The 14,460-nt window shown below is 39.0% G+C and overlaps 1 protein-coding gene across 1 annotated transcript in view; it reads left to right on the top strand.

The window, feature by feature from the left end:
• The window catches only part of ptprt (protein tyrosine phosphatase receptor type T), a 350,127-nt gene that overhangs the window by 212,206 nt on the left and 123,461 nt on the right, over window positions 1–14,460 (top strand). The window contains exons 15-16 of the mRNA XM_034149943.1: window positions 3,579–3,615; window positions 6,294–6,350. Of these exons, the coding sequence (XP_034005834.1) occupies window positions 3,579–3,615; window positions 6,294–6,350 (94 nt within the window). The remainder of the gene's footprint in view (window positions 1–3,578; window positions 3,616–6,293; window positions 6,351–14,460) is intronic.

The raw sequence follows: 14,460 nt of genomic DNA, 5'->3' as shown, positions 1-14,460 counted from the left end.
ATATGACCTTTTTTAATTGGTGAATCAGCAAAATGTGTGGAAGCAGTGGGTCTCAACAAAGACTTCAGTCATTCGGTAGAAATTCAACAGTAGGTTCCTACAATCAAATGATGCATTTATGATTAAAGCCAGAGAGAGAATAAGATAAAGAAAAGGATAACGCAGACGGACAGGTATTTAGTTAGCCCTTCATACAGACAGACAGAGATGGAGTGGAAGCAGGTGTGTTTAGTCTTGTGGAGAGATCCAGCCTAGAGGCTCACACCATCCATCATCCACTAACATTCATCTTCCCTGCTCTTTAACGTCAGTTTAAAGCCAGCTCCATTCACACACACACATACCCAGGCAAGCACAACGAAAGGTGCATCTGTAGAAACAAAATGGTAACTTGTACTATTTTATGACAAAGTGAATGAAACTAATTTAGCCACAGAAGTTTTGAAACACTGAACAATAAACTTTATTCACTTTGCCTCCAGTTTGCCATGCATCTCCAAAATATTTTCTGACGATTTGACACTGCAGGTTGATGTCACATTGCAGTGACATTGTTCATCAATTGACATCATCAGTTTTGAGCATTGTAAGATGATTTGATGGCTATCCTCTCATGTGTGTATGTGACAGCTGTCATTTAGTGAGGTGTGTTGTTGTGTGTCTTTCACATGCCGGACTAGCCACCAATTTTGTCATGACCAGGCTGAAAACCACAACAAACAGAACATTAGTTATTTGAAACAACAAACAACTAAGACACCGCTCCCACAGGGAAGAGAGACCATGAGAGACTGGACTGGCCGTCGGCTCTAAAGGCCACAAGGAGACTGGCCATGTGGTCCGAGTTGCTCGATGATAAGGCCACACCTAACAGGCCCTGAGGGGAACACACAAACACAACAGACACGCAACAACAGGCTCTGCTAAACTGGGAGGGCAGGCGCAATAAGATAAGATAGGAGAGACCTTTATCGATCCCCGTTGGGAAATTCAGGTTTTAAAGCGGCAAAAGGATAAGAGTGAAACACAGGACAGAACAGATAAGAATCCACACAAGTATAATAAGAACAACAATTAGAGTACACATGTTAAATACAGTATGTTTTACCTCATATAACACCAATATGAGGTAAAACACTGATCACTGAATGTACACATAGGTATGAGTGAAGGTAATGTGCAGAAGCATCATGTATAAGCGTTACACTGTTGCTTTTTAACTCAATTCCTAAGAGAATATTAATATTCTACTGTCATTTCTGATATCAAAATACAACTTAAAATAGGCCTTGTAGAATATTTCAACTCTTTAAACAGGTAATTTTGTTTCCATCTCGTCAGAAAACAAAACAAAGCTGAATGTAATATGATCTTAAATGGCATAATGTAGCAGAAAATAAATGTACATTAGCAGTCCCTTGGAAGGGATTTAGTTCAAAAGCCAAAGTGACAGGCGTCAGTGTCGGCAGCTGCTGCAGTAATCATCTTTGATGAAGACAAATGGCCCAACATGTGAAGGAGGCCAATCTGGGACTGACAAGCACGTTAGATACGTACACTTACTGGTGACAGCCCGTCATGGAGGAAGAAAAGAGGAAAAGACAGGAGCAGTGAAGGAGTGAAAAGAGCTGGAATAAAGGAAAGCACACGCCTCTTCAGGTGGTGACAGGCCATCAGAAAGAGAATGACAGAAACGGTGGAACCACTGGAACCTGAAAGTGTCGTCAACACAAAAATGTGAGGGACAGAAAGAGGAGGGCAATGGAAGCACAGAAAGGACTAGAAGGATTAATAGAGAGATATGTTATGACCTGGCCTGATTTAGTGATTTGCAGGTCAAAAGGCATGTTCATTTTACATTCACTTTACATGTACATACACTATGTACATGTATACTTAAACAACGGTGTTAACTGTGTGTCCATACTTTCTATATAAGCGTCTATGTATTCAGGATAAATGATCTAATAAGTGTCTAACACAATAGGTTATTGATCTTGATATTAAGAATGTTTTGTACACATGTGTTTTGAGACTAATCAAGCTGGTCATTGTATTGCATAAAAGGAAAACATAAGAAACCAATAACACGGTCCCATGGTCTCATTGATCATCTTTAAAGACTAGCGTGTGGATACTCTAAGCCTTTAATCCATATTGGTTTAGCATGTTTTGCCCCATTACCCACAGATTGTATATTCTTTAAGTTATTTCTGACCATTATCTTAACCGTCCCATATGATTTGAAACGATTACCGTATTTTCCGGACTATAAGTCAAACAATTTGTCGTTAAGAGAAAAAAGACATATATAAGTCACTTCAGTGTATAAGTCGCATTTATCCACTGAAGTCTTCATCCTCTGTGCCGCTGTTAAACACTTCCGCCCACTCCGGTGTCGATGAAGCAGCATGTCCTGCTCCGGGCTGTCCTCAGACTCTCCATCAGAATCAGCTCCGATTAGACCTCTCTGAATCACAACAGGATGGTGTCGGTCGTCACTGAAGCCCATGCTGTGTCCATTCATCCCACAACATCCTGGAAAGTTACGCGACGCATCCTCCCCGTTCTTATTATACATCCATGAGCCTCCCGGTCGCCGTGACTTTTTTCTTCTTCGGTGGTACAGCAGTTTTCAGTTGTCACGATTGTATTCTATTGGCCGTAGTTTGAGCGCAGTCAGACAACATTCAACATATAAGTCGCTTTTGGAGTATAAGCCGCAGGACCAGCCAGACAGGTAAAAAAAACGCGACTTATAGTCCGGAAAATACGGTACATGGATTCAGGACATTTGTTAACCTGTTAATACACAGTGGTTTTTTTGTGAATTCATTTTCTCAAATTGTAGTTGTCAACTAAATACTATGTTGACAAGCGTCAGAGCTTGTTTGTATGCACCCCAAAAGAGCTTTGAAGAAGGTCTACCTGGCAAAGAGACCCTGTGTTAGACAATAATGGATTAGCTACAATCAATATTTTTGATAACCTGCACGATGATTGGTAAAACTTGACATTAACTAAAACAAATGGCCTCCTGGTAGGAAACTGCCATTATGCTGTCGAAAGTCTCCCCAATTAAAGTTGTAACAAGTTGTTGAGAACTTGCAAAATCACAGTCATATGCTGTGTCTTAATTTGGATACTTCACTTCACTGCCATGCCATGCACTGTGCAAATTTCGACTGGATAGTGTTTTCTCAAATTGCACCCTGCTGGTGTGCCCTCACTGGAAGTGATGATCGTTGCTGTTAGCTAGCTAGCTGACGAGCAGCATTACAGACTGCTGAATTAACTCATAATTAATGATGGCTTATTTTGCCTGTAGTGGTACGTTTACTAAATATTGAAAAAAAAACACACGTATAACTTTTATTTGTGTAGTACTGTGTTAGCCAAAGCAACCATTGTCCCTGCTGGTTATGCAACTTGCATTTCGAAGCCAATATGGCGGTCTTTGAGGGTGAAAAGTATGCCACTTTTTGGAATGTTATTAGTGCACCATCCGTTTGTGTGCTTTTCTTGGAGTGATTACAATTTGCCTAAAGACTGTGTCTGTCTTTCTCTTCTCTCTCCAGGAAACCAAAATCAACTGTGTCCGCCTGGCTAACAAAGGTATGAGCACCCTTCCATTGATACTCAGCTTGCTCTTATTGTACAGACAAAATCATATTACTTATATGTCTAATTTAACCTAATAGCGAATTGACCCCCGGATTAGTGTCAGAATGTTGTATTAGATGAGATAAACACACACACATATCCACAGGTAAACCCACAGACTCTAGGCCAGGCTACTCCACATCCTTACCATGTGATCCTGCATGATAACGTTGCATTGCATTCTCTCTCTCTCCATCTCTTTTCTCCTAACCTGTCTCCTTCATTGCCCTCCTCTGTTGCACATTATCCCACTTTTTCATCAATCCTGCTCTCTCTTTTTTGATCTCATCCTGCATCCGTGTTGCTCATCAGTGTATAAAGTGGAACATCAGGGCCATTACATACCGATTGACCGCCTTCATTAAACCCGATGGATGGAGGCTCAAGCGTTAGCCCCAGAACCCATTTCATCCTATTCTGTTTTGCTTTCCCCATGTCTCCCATCTGTATTTGCTGCTCATCTCCGGCAAATACACCAATTTGTGTGCCAGGCAATGTGCTTTGAAAGCTTTTCAGCTCGCTATTGATTTTCCTCACCTCGTCTCTTTTTTCTATTTTATTTTTTCATCTGCATCAAACATTGATTTGATTTTTCCTCATCTTCTTTCTCTGTTCTGTGTCTTTCGCTCACTTATTATTTCTCATCTGCATCCAGCATTTTATTGCTCATCACTTCTTTATTTCTTGCTCTATCCAATCACCAGGCTGTGTTCTTCTGAGTGGAAAGTATTGTTGGTGGACGTCTACAGTGTGTAGACCCTGCTTTGTGTCCGTCTGCATGTGTGTGTGCTTGGAAAAAGACATGCTTTTAACTTTGTGGCTGTCTTTCATATGACAAAATGCTAACTTCTGAAGCTCTAAATCTACTAGAAATCTAGTTTTTGTAAGTTTTTGATATGTGGGAGGCGCTTTGAGGCAATACAGATGGCTTCTTTTGCAAATGACTAGTATCCCCAATTTATTGCTGAAATCTGCTACTTACTCACTACAGCAGCTGATAATTACCACTTTTCAAATGCAGCAGCAAAATAAGCTTGAGCACTGTTTGGTTAAAAAAAAAATCAGTAATTTGGGAATAATTAAGGTTTAGCCAAATACGCATCTTTCAGAGGCAGAGAATATAAGTTTAATTAACGGTAAGAGCCAAACCACATGCTTTTGGCCAGGTTAGAAACCTTTTAGGTTAACAGAAAAAAGAATAGGGAGATAACATTTGATATCATGTCCTGCCCTATTGCTACTTACTTAAAACAAAAAACGTTCACATTTTATCTAGATTGAACTTTCATTTTCAAGTAGCCTAAGCCATGTTAGCTTATATTACGCTATGTAAGTCTCTGGGCTGCTAAGATGATAATGATGTGCTACCATCTGTTTATACCAGTACCAAGGCTACAGTAAGGCAAGGGTAGTCTACTTTTACAGCACATTTCAACACAAGCCAATTCAAAGGGCTTTACAAAAACATAAAAAGCATTAGATGTACTGTACATTCAAATGGGTGGTGTCAATTGATCCGACAACATTTCAACCACTGTTTTAAATCAGTACATACTCATTAAATTGTGGGTAACCAAAGCAACAAACTTCTATTTGACGCTGCTTTGCCAAATCAAAACGCACAATAAAACAGGCCCAACCATACATGTATCGAAAGTTCAAATGTTTCCTTAATTGCTCATTATAAAAATGTGTTAACACACACAGAGATTTCCTCATTAAGAACATGACTCTAGGAACTTAACTGTTGCAACGCCATAGTTTGGTATAGCAGTATAGACTTGATCATGTATTACTGATTATTTGCAATTCCTTACTGTCTACCTAGCTTAACCAACTGATGTTGAATTCAATCATTGAGATGACTTCTAGACTCTGCATCTGAGAAACAATAGTAGAATATAAAGATTTTATATTGACCTTTTCTTTTATGGCTAATGGTTGACTACAACCCTGTCACCATTCAAGCCATGTACAGCTAAATGAAGCCACATCATTGCCTCAATATATGATATTTGCTAAAGCTACTTTAACCTTTTTTGATCTGATTTCCACTGATCAGATTTAGTCCCTGGGTCATCTGAACTTTTGCAACTGAATCCAGAAGGCCAGATTGTGTCTTTACTCCCACTTTGCCAAGCCACAAAGTTCACATTTGTATTCTTTCAACCATCACCTCATTTATTCCCTCCTACCTTTATTTTGATTAACCCGTCAAGCCAGGCTGACACACTCAACACACTCAAATGATAACCCCCCTACACCACATCTGCCTTCACTGACTTCACATTTTCACCACCAACACATTTATTAGGTAATGGGCCAGTCAAGAAGCTAGTGACGTTTATGTCCTGGCAACAATCATATCCCACTTCACATCTTGAGTGCTAGTTGTAATTGATTCTAATGTTCTAGTGCTGTCTCTCACCACTGCAATTTCTTTCTCCTCTAAGACAGATTGTGCAATTGAAAAGAGCTAAACCTTGATGAAATGGATAAAGAAAAGCTATACGTCCTTTTTTCTTAGACTTTTTCTTCTTTCTTTTCTTTTTCTTTTTCTGTTGTTTGTTTTCTCTCCCTCCCTCTCTCTCTCATGCTGTCTGGCGGGGACGTGCGGCCCTTGGCCTTAGTGGTAATAGGTAGGGGACAAATAACAACGCCGTACATTCTAGTCATCCCAAGCGAAGGTGATTATTGCTTCATAGGCAGAATATTTTCTTCCCTATGTTATATTCTTCATCACAGTACAACCATGAACACGAACAAAACCCGGTTTCATATTGGTTGTCCCCCTCCTTACCCCCCTCCCTTTGATTCTTGAATTTGATCAGTTTTTGCCTCTTTTTCTTTGTTTCTCCTTCTCATCACCATCTTACTGCATTTGTTTGCATGTCTGCTTCGCTTCAAGTGTCGCTGGCTGTGTTTGAACCTCTTCTCTCTCTGCCTTGCATACACACATACACAAGCACAAACACACACAGTGTGAAACCATGCTGTGTCATGCTTAGTTATTAGCCTGAATATGACGACATTAAGCATTGTATACTTCTCATAAAAGGGAAATACTGCAAATCAATCAACAAGAAAACATGAGACTATGATCTTAAATTGTCTTTGGATCCTTTTTATCTCTGGGAGAGACTTAAATGACTATACACAAGCCATTTACTGTAAGCATGGTTTCATTCTTGCATGTTTGATAATCCATGAGTGATTTGTAAAAACAGAAACATATGGCGGATGTCAAAACAACGGCTGATGGTGATTCCCTGTAAATAGCATTAATGGTTACACCCCTTCACACACAGACACACATACCCAACATGCCTATGAGTGATGTGCTTTTACTTCTCTGTCTTAGTTTTTCCTCACTAATATACCATAGCCTTAAACATATGGTGTTTGTCATTAGAATTAATTTAAAATTGTTTGAGATACACATGCGTACACGTAATAATGTGACATTTTGAAAGGCCATCAATGTTACTCTAATACCCACTTTCAGGGGGTTGATTTAAACAAAAATGTGTCCTTGTTGACACACTGCACCTTCACATTATATTCCTTGATGGACATTTCAAATGACTTGTTTCATCCATTGGAGGTTTGGTGGAAGCCAAATCTCGAGAGGCACCAAAAGTTAAGTAATATGGATAATTCCCCCCTTAAACACTTATTGGAACTGTTTATGTGTAATTTTCACTAATTTGTGAGGGCACATATTCAATGTGTATTGTTTATATAGTGGATTGACCCCAAATGCTGGGTTTTGTCCTTAACTGAACTCATTCATACAACAAAAAATACACTGAACCAAAATCAACTGTTTTCTTTCGTTGTGTGTATTAGAAAGGATTGGCCTGACATCTTAAAGAAAATACGCTTCATGTTTATTCCTCTCAATATTCATCAGGATGATATTTAAACATTTGACCTTCATCGCCATACTGTACTGTAAGGCATTTTAATACATAAATGGGTCACATTCTAAAATAAGCTATCAAACCTTTGACAGATGTGACACCAACATTGCAATTCACCAATTCCTGAAATACATTTTAAGACCACAAGACCTTATGAAAATAAAACAAGTGGACAATCTTAGCCTCCACATGTTATTAAAACAGAGAAGCAAACAACTGGATTGTATTGTGCAATGCAGATGCAGTATGTGTCAGCAGAATATGAATGTCATTCAATACAACAATCATAATGTTGACTTAAACAATATGAACACAACACGGAATCAGTCAACAGCAAGAATACTCGTAAACTGCTGTCACAGTTCTTTGTCAATAATATGAGATGACTTCACATGGATACAATAACACGTATTGTCCTGAGGAAAATTGAGGTTGAAGGCCCAGCACAAAGAAGTATGCACAACTGCAGACAATAGTGAAACCCTATATTGAATAATTATAGATTGTATTTATATGAACCACGGTCGCTTACCTCAATGCAGATGCAAGCAAAACAATCTCTGGCCGCAATAAAATGGCATTTCATTGAAATGCTAAGAACCGTACAGATACTTTTTATAACAATGATTTCACAAATTAAGACATATGATATGATTGCATTCATTGTGTTTAGTTTTCTACACTCACTATTTGGTAATAGTCCTGGATAGAACTTACTCTGTAAGTAACATACACCACTTATCTTTTTCACCTTGTCCATTCTCATTCAGCACTTTAGACCTAAGCCATTGAGAGTAGCTACTGTAACTCACTCTTTAACACACTCAATAGACTAAACCCATTACAAGTTAAATGCATTGGTTCTACTTTGACACTCTGAGATTGAGACACTTTCAGTTCAATCAGTATTATCAGTCAATCAGAAAGTGGAATTTGTTGGAGCTTGTTCCCCCGTCAGCAGCCTGTAAGCTCTCCAAAAGTGTTAAATGGGCGATAACCATTACAAATAAGAAAGTTGTGTAAATACATTATATTTTGACTCAATACAACCCTTAACATTTTTGACCAGAACAGATTGATTTGAATGTGAAACAAACACAGCCCGGCTTTTATACCACTCTTCTTCTGTGCGGTGCTAGTCCCACTTCGTTCATCTGCTCTGCTTCAGTCCTTCAGAAACGTACATTGCAACTATTAAGAAAATACAATAAAAAGCTTATCACAAATAGGCACATAGGTACATTGTCCCATCTCCATTAAATAATTGTTTAAAACTGCCGTCAGTTTGTACAGCAATGCCTTAAAACATACTTATATTCTGTACCATGTTGATATGACTTCAGAATAGTATCCTGAACAAAAACAATTGCAGATGTTCTGATTGAACATTCACTCAATTCTGTATTTTTCCATAATGCCATGGCAGTAATATAATCTTGTTAAAGTCAGAAAGCTATCACGATTGGCTGAGAACATAGCAATTCAAGTAATAATATAGTTTCTCAAATATCAATGATAATATTGGCATCCATGTCCTTTAAAAGATCATGTAATCATTTATGAGCTATACTAAGACAGACATGAGTAATGTGACTGAAGCACTGATATTTCTTAGCCAGAGCATTTCTTTAGTTGTATGTTTCTACAGGCTGAAGGTGAATATACATATATATCATCATATTTAATCCATATGATGCCTTTTTTCACATTGTGGCAAAAGTGCAGCAGAAAGCATGCATTAATAAGTGAGACTGCTCCATCTGCAGTGTTGGTATACCCTGCTCGTGTTTATGTTCTATCTCTCTCAGCAGCATCAAACCTACCCCTTGTCATCCATACACTTGTATTATATGTCAACTGCAATTCCCATAACCATTAGTCCTGAGGTGGATTATAATTGGTGTACAGAGTTGTGTTGTAACTGACTCTGGCGCTGTGCAATGCTGATGCAACATGTGGATTCCTATCTGTGTATGTGTGTGTGTGTGATGGGAGTGTGCGTGACTGAACTGCAACATTGAAACGTTGAAGGAAAGAGATCTGAATTATCTTCTACCTCACACACAAACACACACTGTTCTTTACAACCAATCGTTTCCCGTCATCACCGAGTGCTGGCTGCTTGCTGCTTGGTGACTCCGTTTGCTCACTGAATTTGCAACAGATTGAGTCAGACTGTAAAACAGAAACAATCTACTCGTGGGTGTATATATGTCTTTGATGTGACAGAGCACAATACTAGAGGTGGAAATAACATTATTTTTTTAAGGAAAAGTAGCAATACTAATTTTTAAAAACACTCTGTCACAAGATAAGTGCTGCAGCACCCCTCTGTCTGAAACCAGAGCCCAGTCTGCTCTGATTGGTTGGCTGGCCAGCTCTGTTGTGATGGATCAACCAAACAAAGGGGTATCTTCCCTAAGCCTATCACGTACAATGTGTTGGATCGCTAGCCAATAGATGCGCAAGTGTTACCTAGTGATGTCACTATGTACGGAAGTAAACAAAGGAGTCCAATGGAGGTGATTCAGGCAGGCATGAACAAAAACCTATATAACACACTACAGGAAAGGGAGAATCCCAAAAGCATAATAGTGCCTCTATTAATAAAAGTACAAAAGTATTGGCATCAAAATATAGTTAAAATGTACTCGCCATGTGTAGTAGCCCATTCCAGAATCATAATTATCATGCATTATTGTGTTGATCAAAAGTTGTAAAGGTAGAGCTCATTTGCATTAGTTTGTATACTGCTGGATATTCTAATGTCTTTTTATATGTCCATGTTGTTTTTGTTAGTTTACATTTTATAAAAGCTAATATTCTGAATCTATAAAGTAACTAAAGCTCTCAAATAAATGTAATAGAATAACCAATACAACACTGGCTTCCAAAATGTAGTGGAGTAACACAACAATACTCAGATAAAGTATACTTGAGTAAATGTACTAGAAATTCAGCTCAGGTTATACCTGGAGCCTGCTGGGATTGACTGCAAGAGAAAACATCCCAGAGAGGAAAACAAATAAAACCCCAGAGAGCAGACTCGAGAACCAAGAAAGACAGAGTGGCAGAAATTGACTTTAAGAAAGAAAAAGTGTATATCCAGCAGTGGAGACATGTTCAAGGATTTTCCTGCTTTTGGTCTGCTTTTCACAGCATTGTGCATTCAGATAGGTGTACCCTCCTCGCTCTCAGCCAGACAGACGGGAGGCAAATTGCTGTCTTATGCTAAGTTGGCCCTTCCAACTCTGCCATGAATTCTCCATCTGCTCCACAGCGCAGCGACAAAATGTTCAATTGTCCCTGCGTACATCTTAGAGGCCAGGTTGTAAAGTACTCAGAGGCATCTGGATGGAGAGGAAGAAAGAGGGATGGATGGATGGATGGATGGAGGGAGGGAGGGAGAGAGGGAGGGAAAGACATAAGTAAACAGAAAGGGTGTGTATGGTCGGTAGGTCGGTCGGTCGGTCGGTCGGTCGGTCGGTCGGTCGGTCGGTCGGTCGGTCGGTCGGTCGGTCGGTAGGAAGGAAGGAAGGAGCATAGGGTAGGTAGATACATGGGCGTAATTTCCACTGGGGACAGGGGGGACATGTCCCCCCCACTTTTCTAAATCCCGTTTGTGTCCCCCCCCACTTTTCAAATGTGTTTATTTTTTACGCAAGCGGTCCTCGTCACGGAGGAGCGTCTGTGTGTGGCACGAGCGCATTTTGTGAGAGAGAGATAGAAAGAGAGAGAGACAGAGAGAGAGAGACATAGAGAGTTACGGGGGTTGTTGTTAGCATTTGGTGCTAGCTCAGAGCTAACAGAGATTAGTAGCTGTTTCAACAATAAGGAGAGGGAGAGCTCTTTCCTGTCGGACTTTGAGAGACTGAGAGAGAGAGAGAGAAATAGAGAGAGAGAGACAGAGGGACAGAGAGAGAGACTGAGAGAGTTACGTGGGTTGTTGTTAGCATCTGGTGCTAGCTCGGAGCTAACGGAGATTAGAAGCTGTTTCAACAATAAGGAGAGGGAGAGCTCTCTCCTGTCGGACTTTGAGAGACTGAGAGAGAGAGAGAGAGAGAGAGAGAGAGAGAGAGAGAGAGACAGAGAGAGAGAGACTAAGATAGAGAGAGAGAGATAAATAGAGAGAGAGAGACAGAGAGAGTTACGGGGGTTGTTGTTAGCATCTGGTGCTAGCTCGGAGCTAACGGAGATTAGAAGCTGTCTCAACAGTAAGGAGAGGGAGAGCTCTCTCCTGGGGGACTGAGAGAGATAACGTCAGCTCAGTGAGGTAAAGGACTCTGAGGGATTAGGTTGTAAACTGTAGTCTAAATTATCTCAGTGGCTCTCAAACGGTTTGGTCATCTTTGTAAACTAATATTTCCATATGTAATATTAGTTGTATATAAAATAAATTAAGAAATCCTTCCAATGTGTACTATAGGTCAGTACAAAAATAAAAAACACAGTTTGAAAGGGGAGTGATTAGTCAAATATGCATAAATAAAAAGAAAGAATGCAGACTAGGTAAGATAAAGATATAGAGAGGAGTTTATCAATGATGTGTTATTGCTTGTGAGCATATTCTAATGGCTTTTTGATTATTGAAATATATACAGTTCTGTTTCATTTGATTGTTGAGAGCTGTATCCATACATCTCTTCATGTGGCCCTCAAAGTGCACTAGATTGATGCTTTAGCTTCAATTTAAAGACAAAAATCTTCCCGGGGGTGCATGCCCCCGGACCCCCCAACAGGAGGTAAGGTCATCTCAAATAAAACAGGTTCACATGGATAGGATACTAGATAAGTGTGCACACTCATTATATACACTACACATTTTTCTTGGATTTGTTAACACTATAGTCCCTAATATATTTGTAGAAAGGCAGGAAATGGAATTAAATTGAGAAAATGTTTCATTGCGGAGGACCCCCTGTTTTGTGTCCCCCCCACTTCTCAAACCAAAGTTACACCCTTGGGTAGATATGTAGTTGTATGAAAGCTTCAATTACATGTAGGTCTACATTTTGAAACTAAAGCTGATAAACTTTCAGTTATTATGGTAAACTACATATTTTCATATTTTCGAAGAGGATGCTCAGCAGTCTGCAGCTTTAGAGGAATTGTAGCCTTTAATTCGCAAGTTTGAAACAACTTGTTAAACTCATAAAAGCGAGGAGCAGCTGTTATCTTCTTGCATTTACGAGAACATATGGTTGTGCATCAGTTTTAGTACTTTAGTTTTACATTCTCTTTTTGCATAGTCATGTATGCTGTTCAATATATTGTGCTTGGTATCTTTGAAATAAGCGATGAGTGAGGATGAGTTCAATTTGTTTTCAGTATAAATCTGCTCTTTTGATAACACCTTCATCATTAATTTTCTATCTGAAGTAAGTTAGAGTTGAGATATTTATCACCCATTTTTTGTTCCAGGTTGTTTTGAATAATCTCAAGGCCTTACTTTCCTTGCAGTCTTTGTGCTTTTGTAGCAGCAGCTGTTTCCTATAACATGCAATTCACTTTGGCCTTTGGCTTTGTTACCTTGTCAGAAACAAATTCCCTTCAACGGTAAGTTGAAGATGTTAGAACACAACATGTTTGTGTATCCATGAACTGATTTCATAACATTTGTTTTCATTTTGGTATTGTTTTTAGAAAATGGGTACAGCAGGAATAAAAAAGCTGTCATGGAAAGAATGGATAATTAATAAAGCATAAAACAAAGACAAAACCTTTAACCTGTTTTTTTTCACGAAACTGTGTCTCAGGGCTTCTTAACATTTAATAACCTATTAATGTGTCATACCCACTTAACGGGAAGAAACTCAGCTAACTGACGATATGAACCATTTTTACCGAAACAAAACACAAGTCTCACAATAAGCGTCTAAATGAGCCCTGAGCGAGAAAATGCTAACGCACTTAGCACAGAACTCACGGTAGAAATACTTTATTACTTATCGGATGTGCACAAACAATTCCACAGATTCTAGGGGTATAAGTATCATCACTGAGCGATCGAAACTCGCGGTAGGGGAAGCAAACCCAGACATCACACAACGTAGCTTTACAGAGCAAAAACGGGACATAGTCTTACCTTAGCTGTTGTTCTGATCAAAAGTTGTGTTCAATGGCATTAAAACGATAAAAACGCTGCTGAAGGTTAATCCATAGGTTAATCCAATGTGTCTGTCACTTTGAAATGATTACTGATAATCCATCATTCCATTTTTGTCAAAAACTGAGATTTCATATTAGCTGTTATTAGCACTATGAGAGCTACAACCCAGCTTCCGGTTTTGGGCATTCTGGCTACACATCACTCATTCACCAATGGGTAATGTTTAGATGGATTTTAGGAACTTCCCCTCGATTCTATTGGCTCTAACGGTTCAAAAGGGGTGTCAATCATCAAAATCGACCGAGGGGGGCCATAGATATGGAAAATGCACCCAAATGATCCCAGAAGTGGTTTTATTTTTCTAAATCTCTCTTAAAAAGGTCAAATGTCACTTGTTTTGCATCAATCTTGATACAGGGTACTTATTATATGTTGTACTTTGGATTCCTAAAGCTTTTAGTCTACTATCCCATCATTCAAGCGTGGTTTTCACTATAAGTAATGTTTTTGTTTGGGACGGACACTATTATTTACATTTTTTTACTATGTTCAATCTGAATTTACTTTAAAATAAAAAAATTCTATATGGATTCTGACTTTTCTACATCCAACTCACAAGTTTATCATTGCTTTGAGAAAAAAGATTATTCATTTACCCCTTTTAGAAGTGAAGATATAGTCATTTGTTCTGGGAATGTCATTTTCGAGCCTGAGACCTGAGAAACAGGCTCAGGGCTTAACAGGTTAAATAACCATTTTATTCCT

The sequence above is a fragment of the Trematomus bernacchii genome, unplaced genomic scaffold (assembly GCF_902827165.1).
Source record: "Trematomus bernacchii unplaced genomic scaffold, fTreBer1.1, whole genome shotgun sequence".
Classification (NCBI taxonomy): domain Eukaryota; kingdom Metazoa; phylum Chordata; class Actinopteri; order Perciformes; family Nototheniidae; genus Trematomus; species Trematomus bernacchii.
This window is presented reverse-complemented; position numbering and strand designations above follow the sequence as displayed.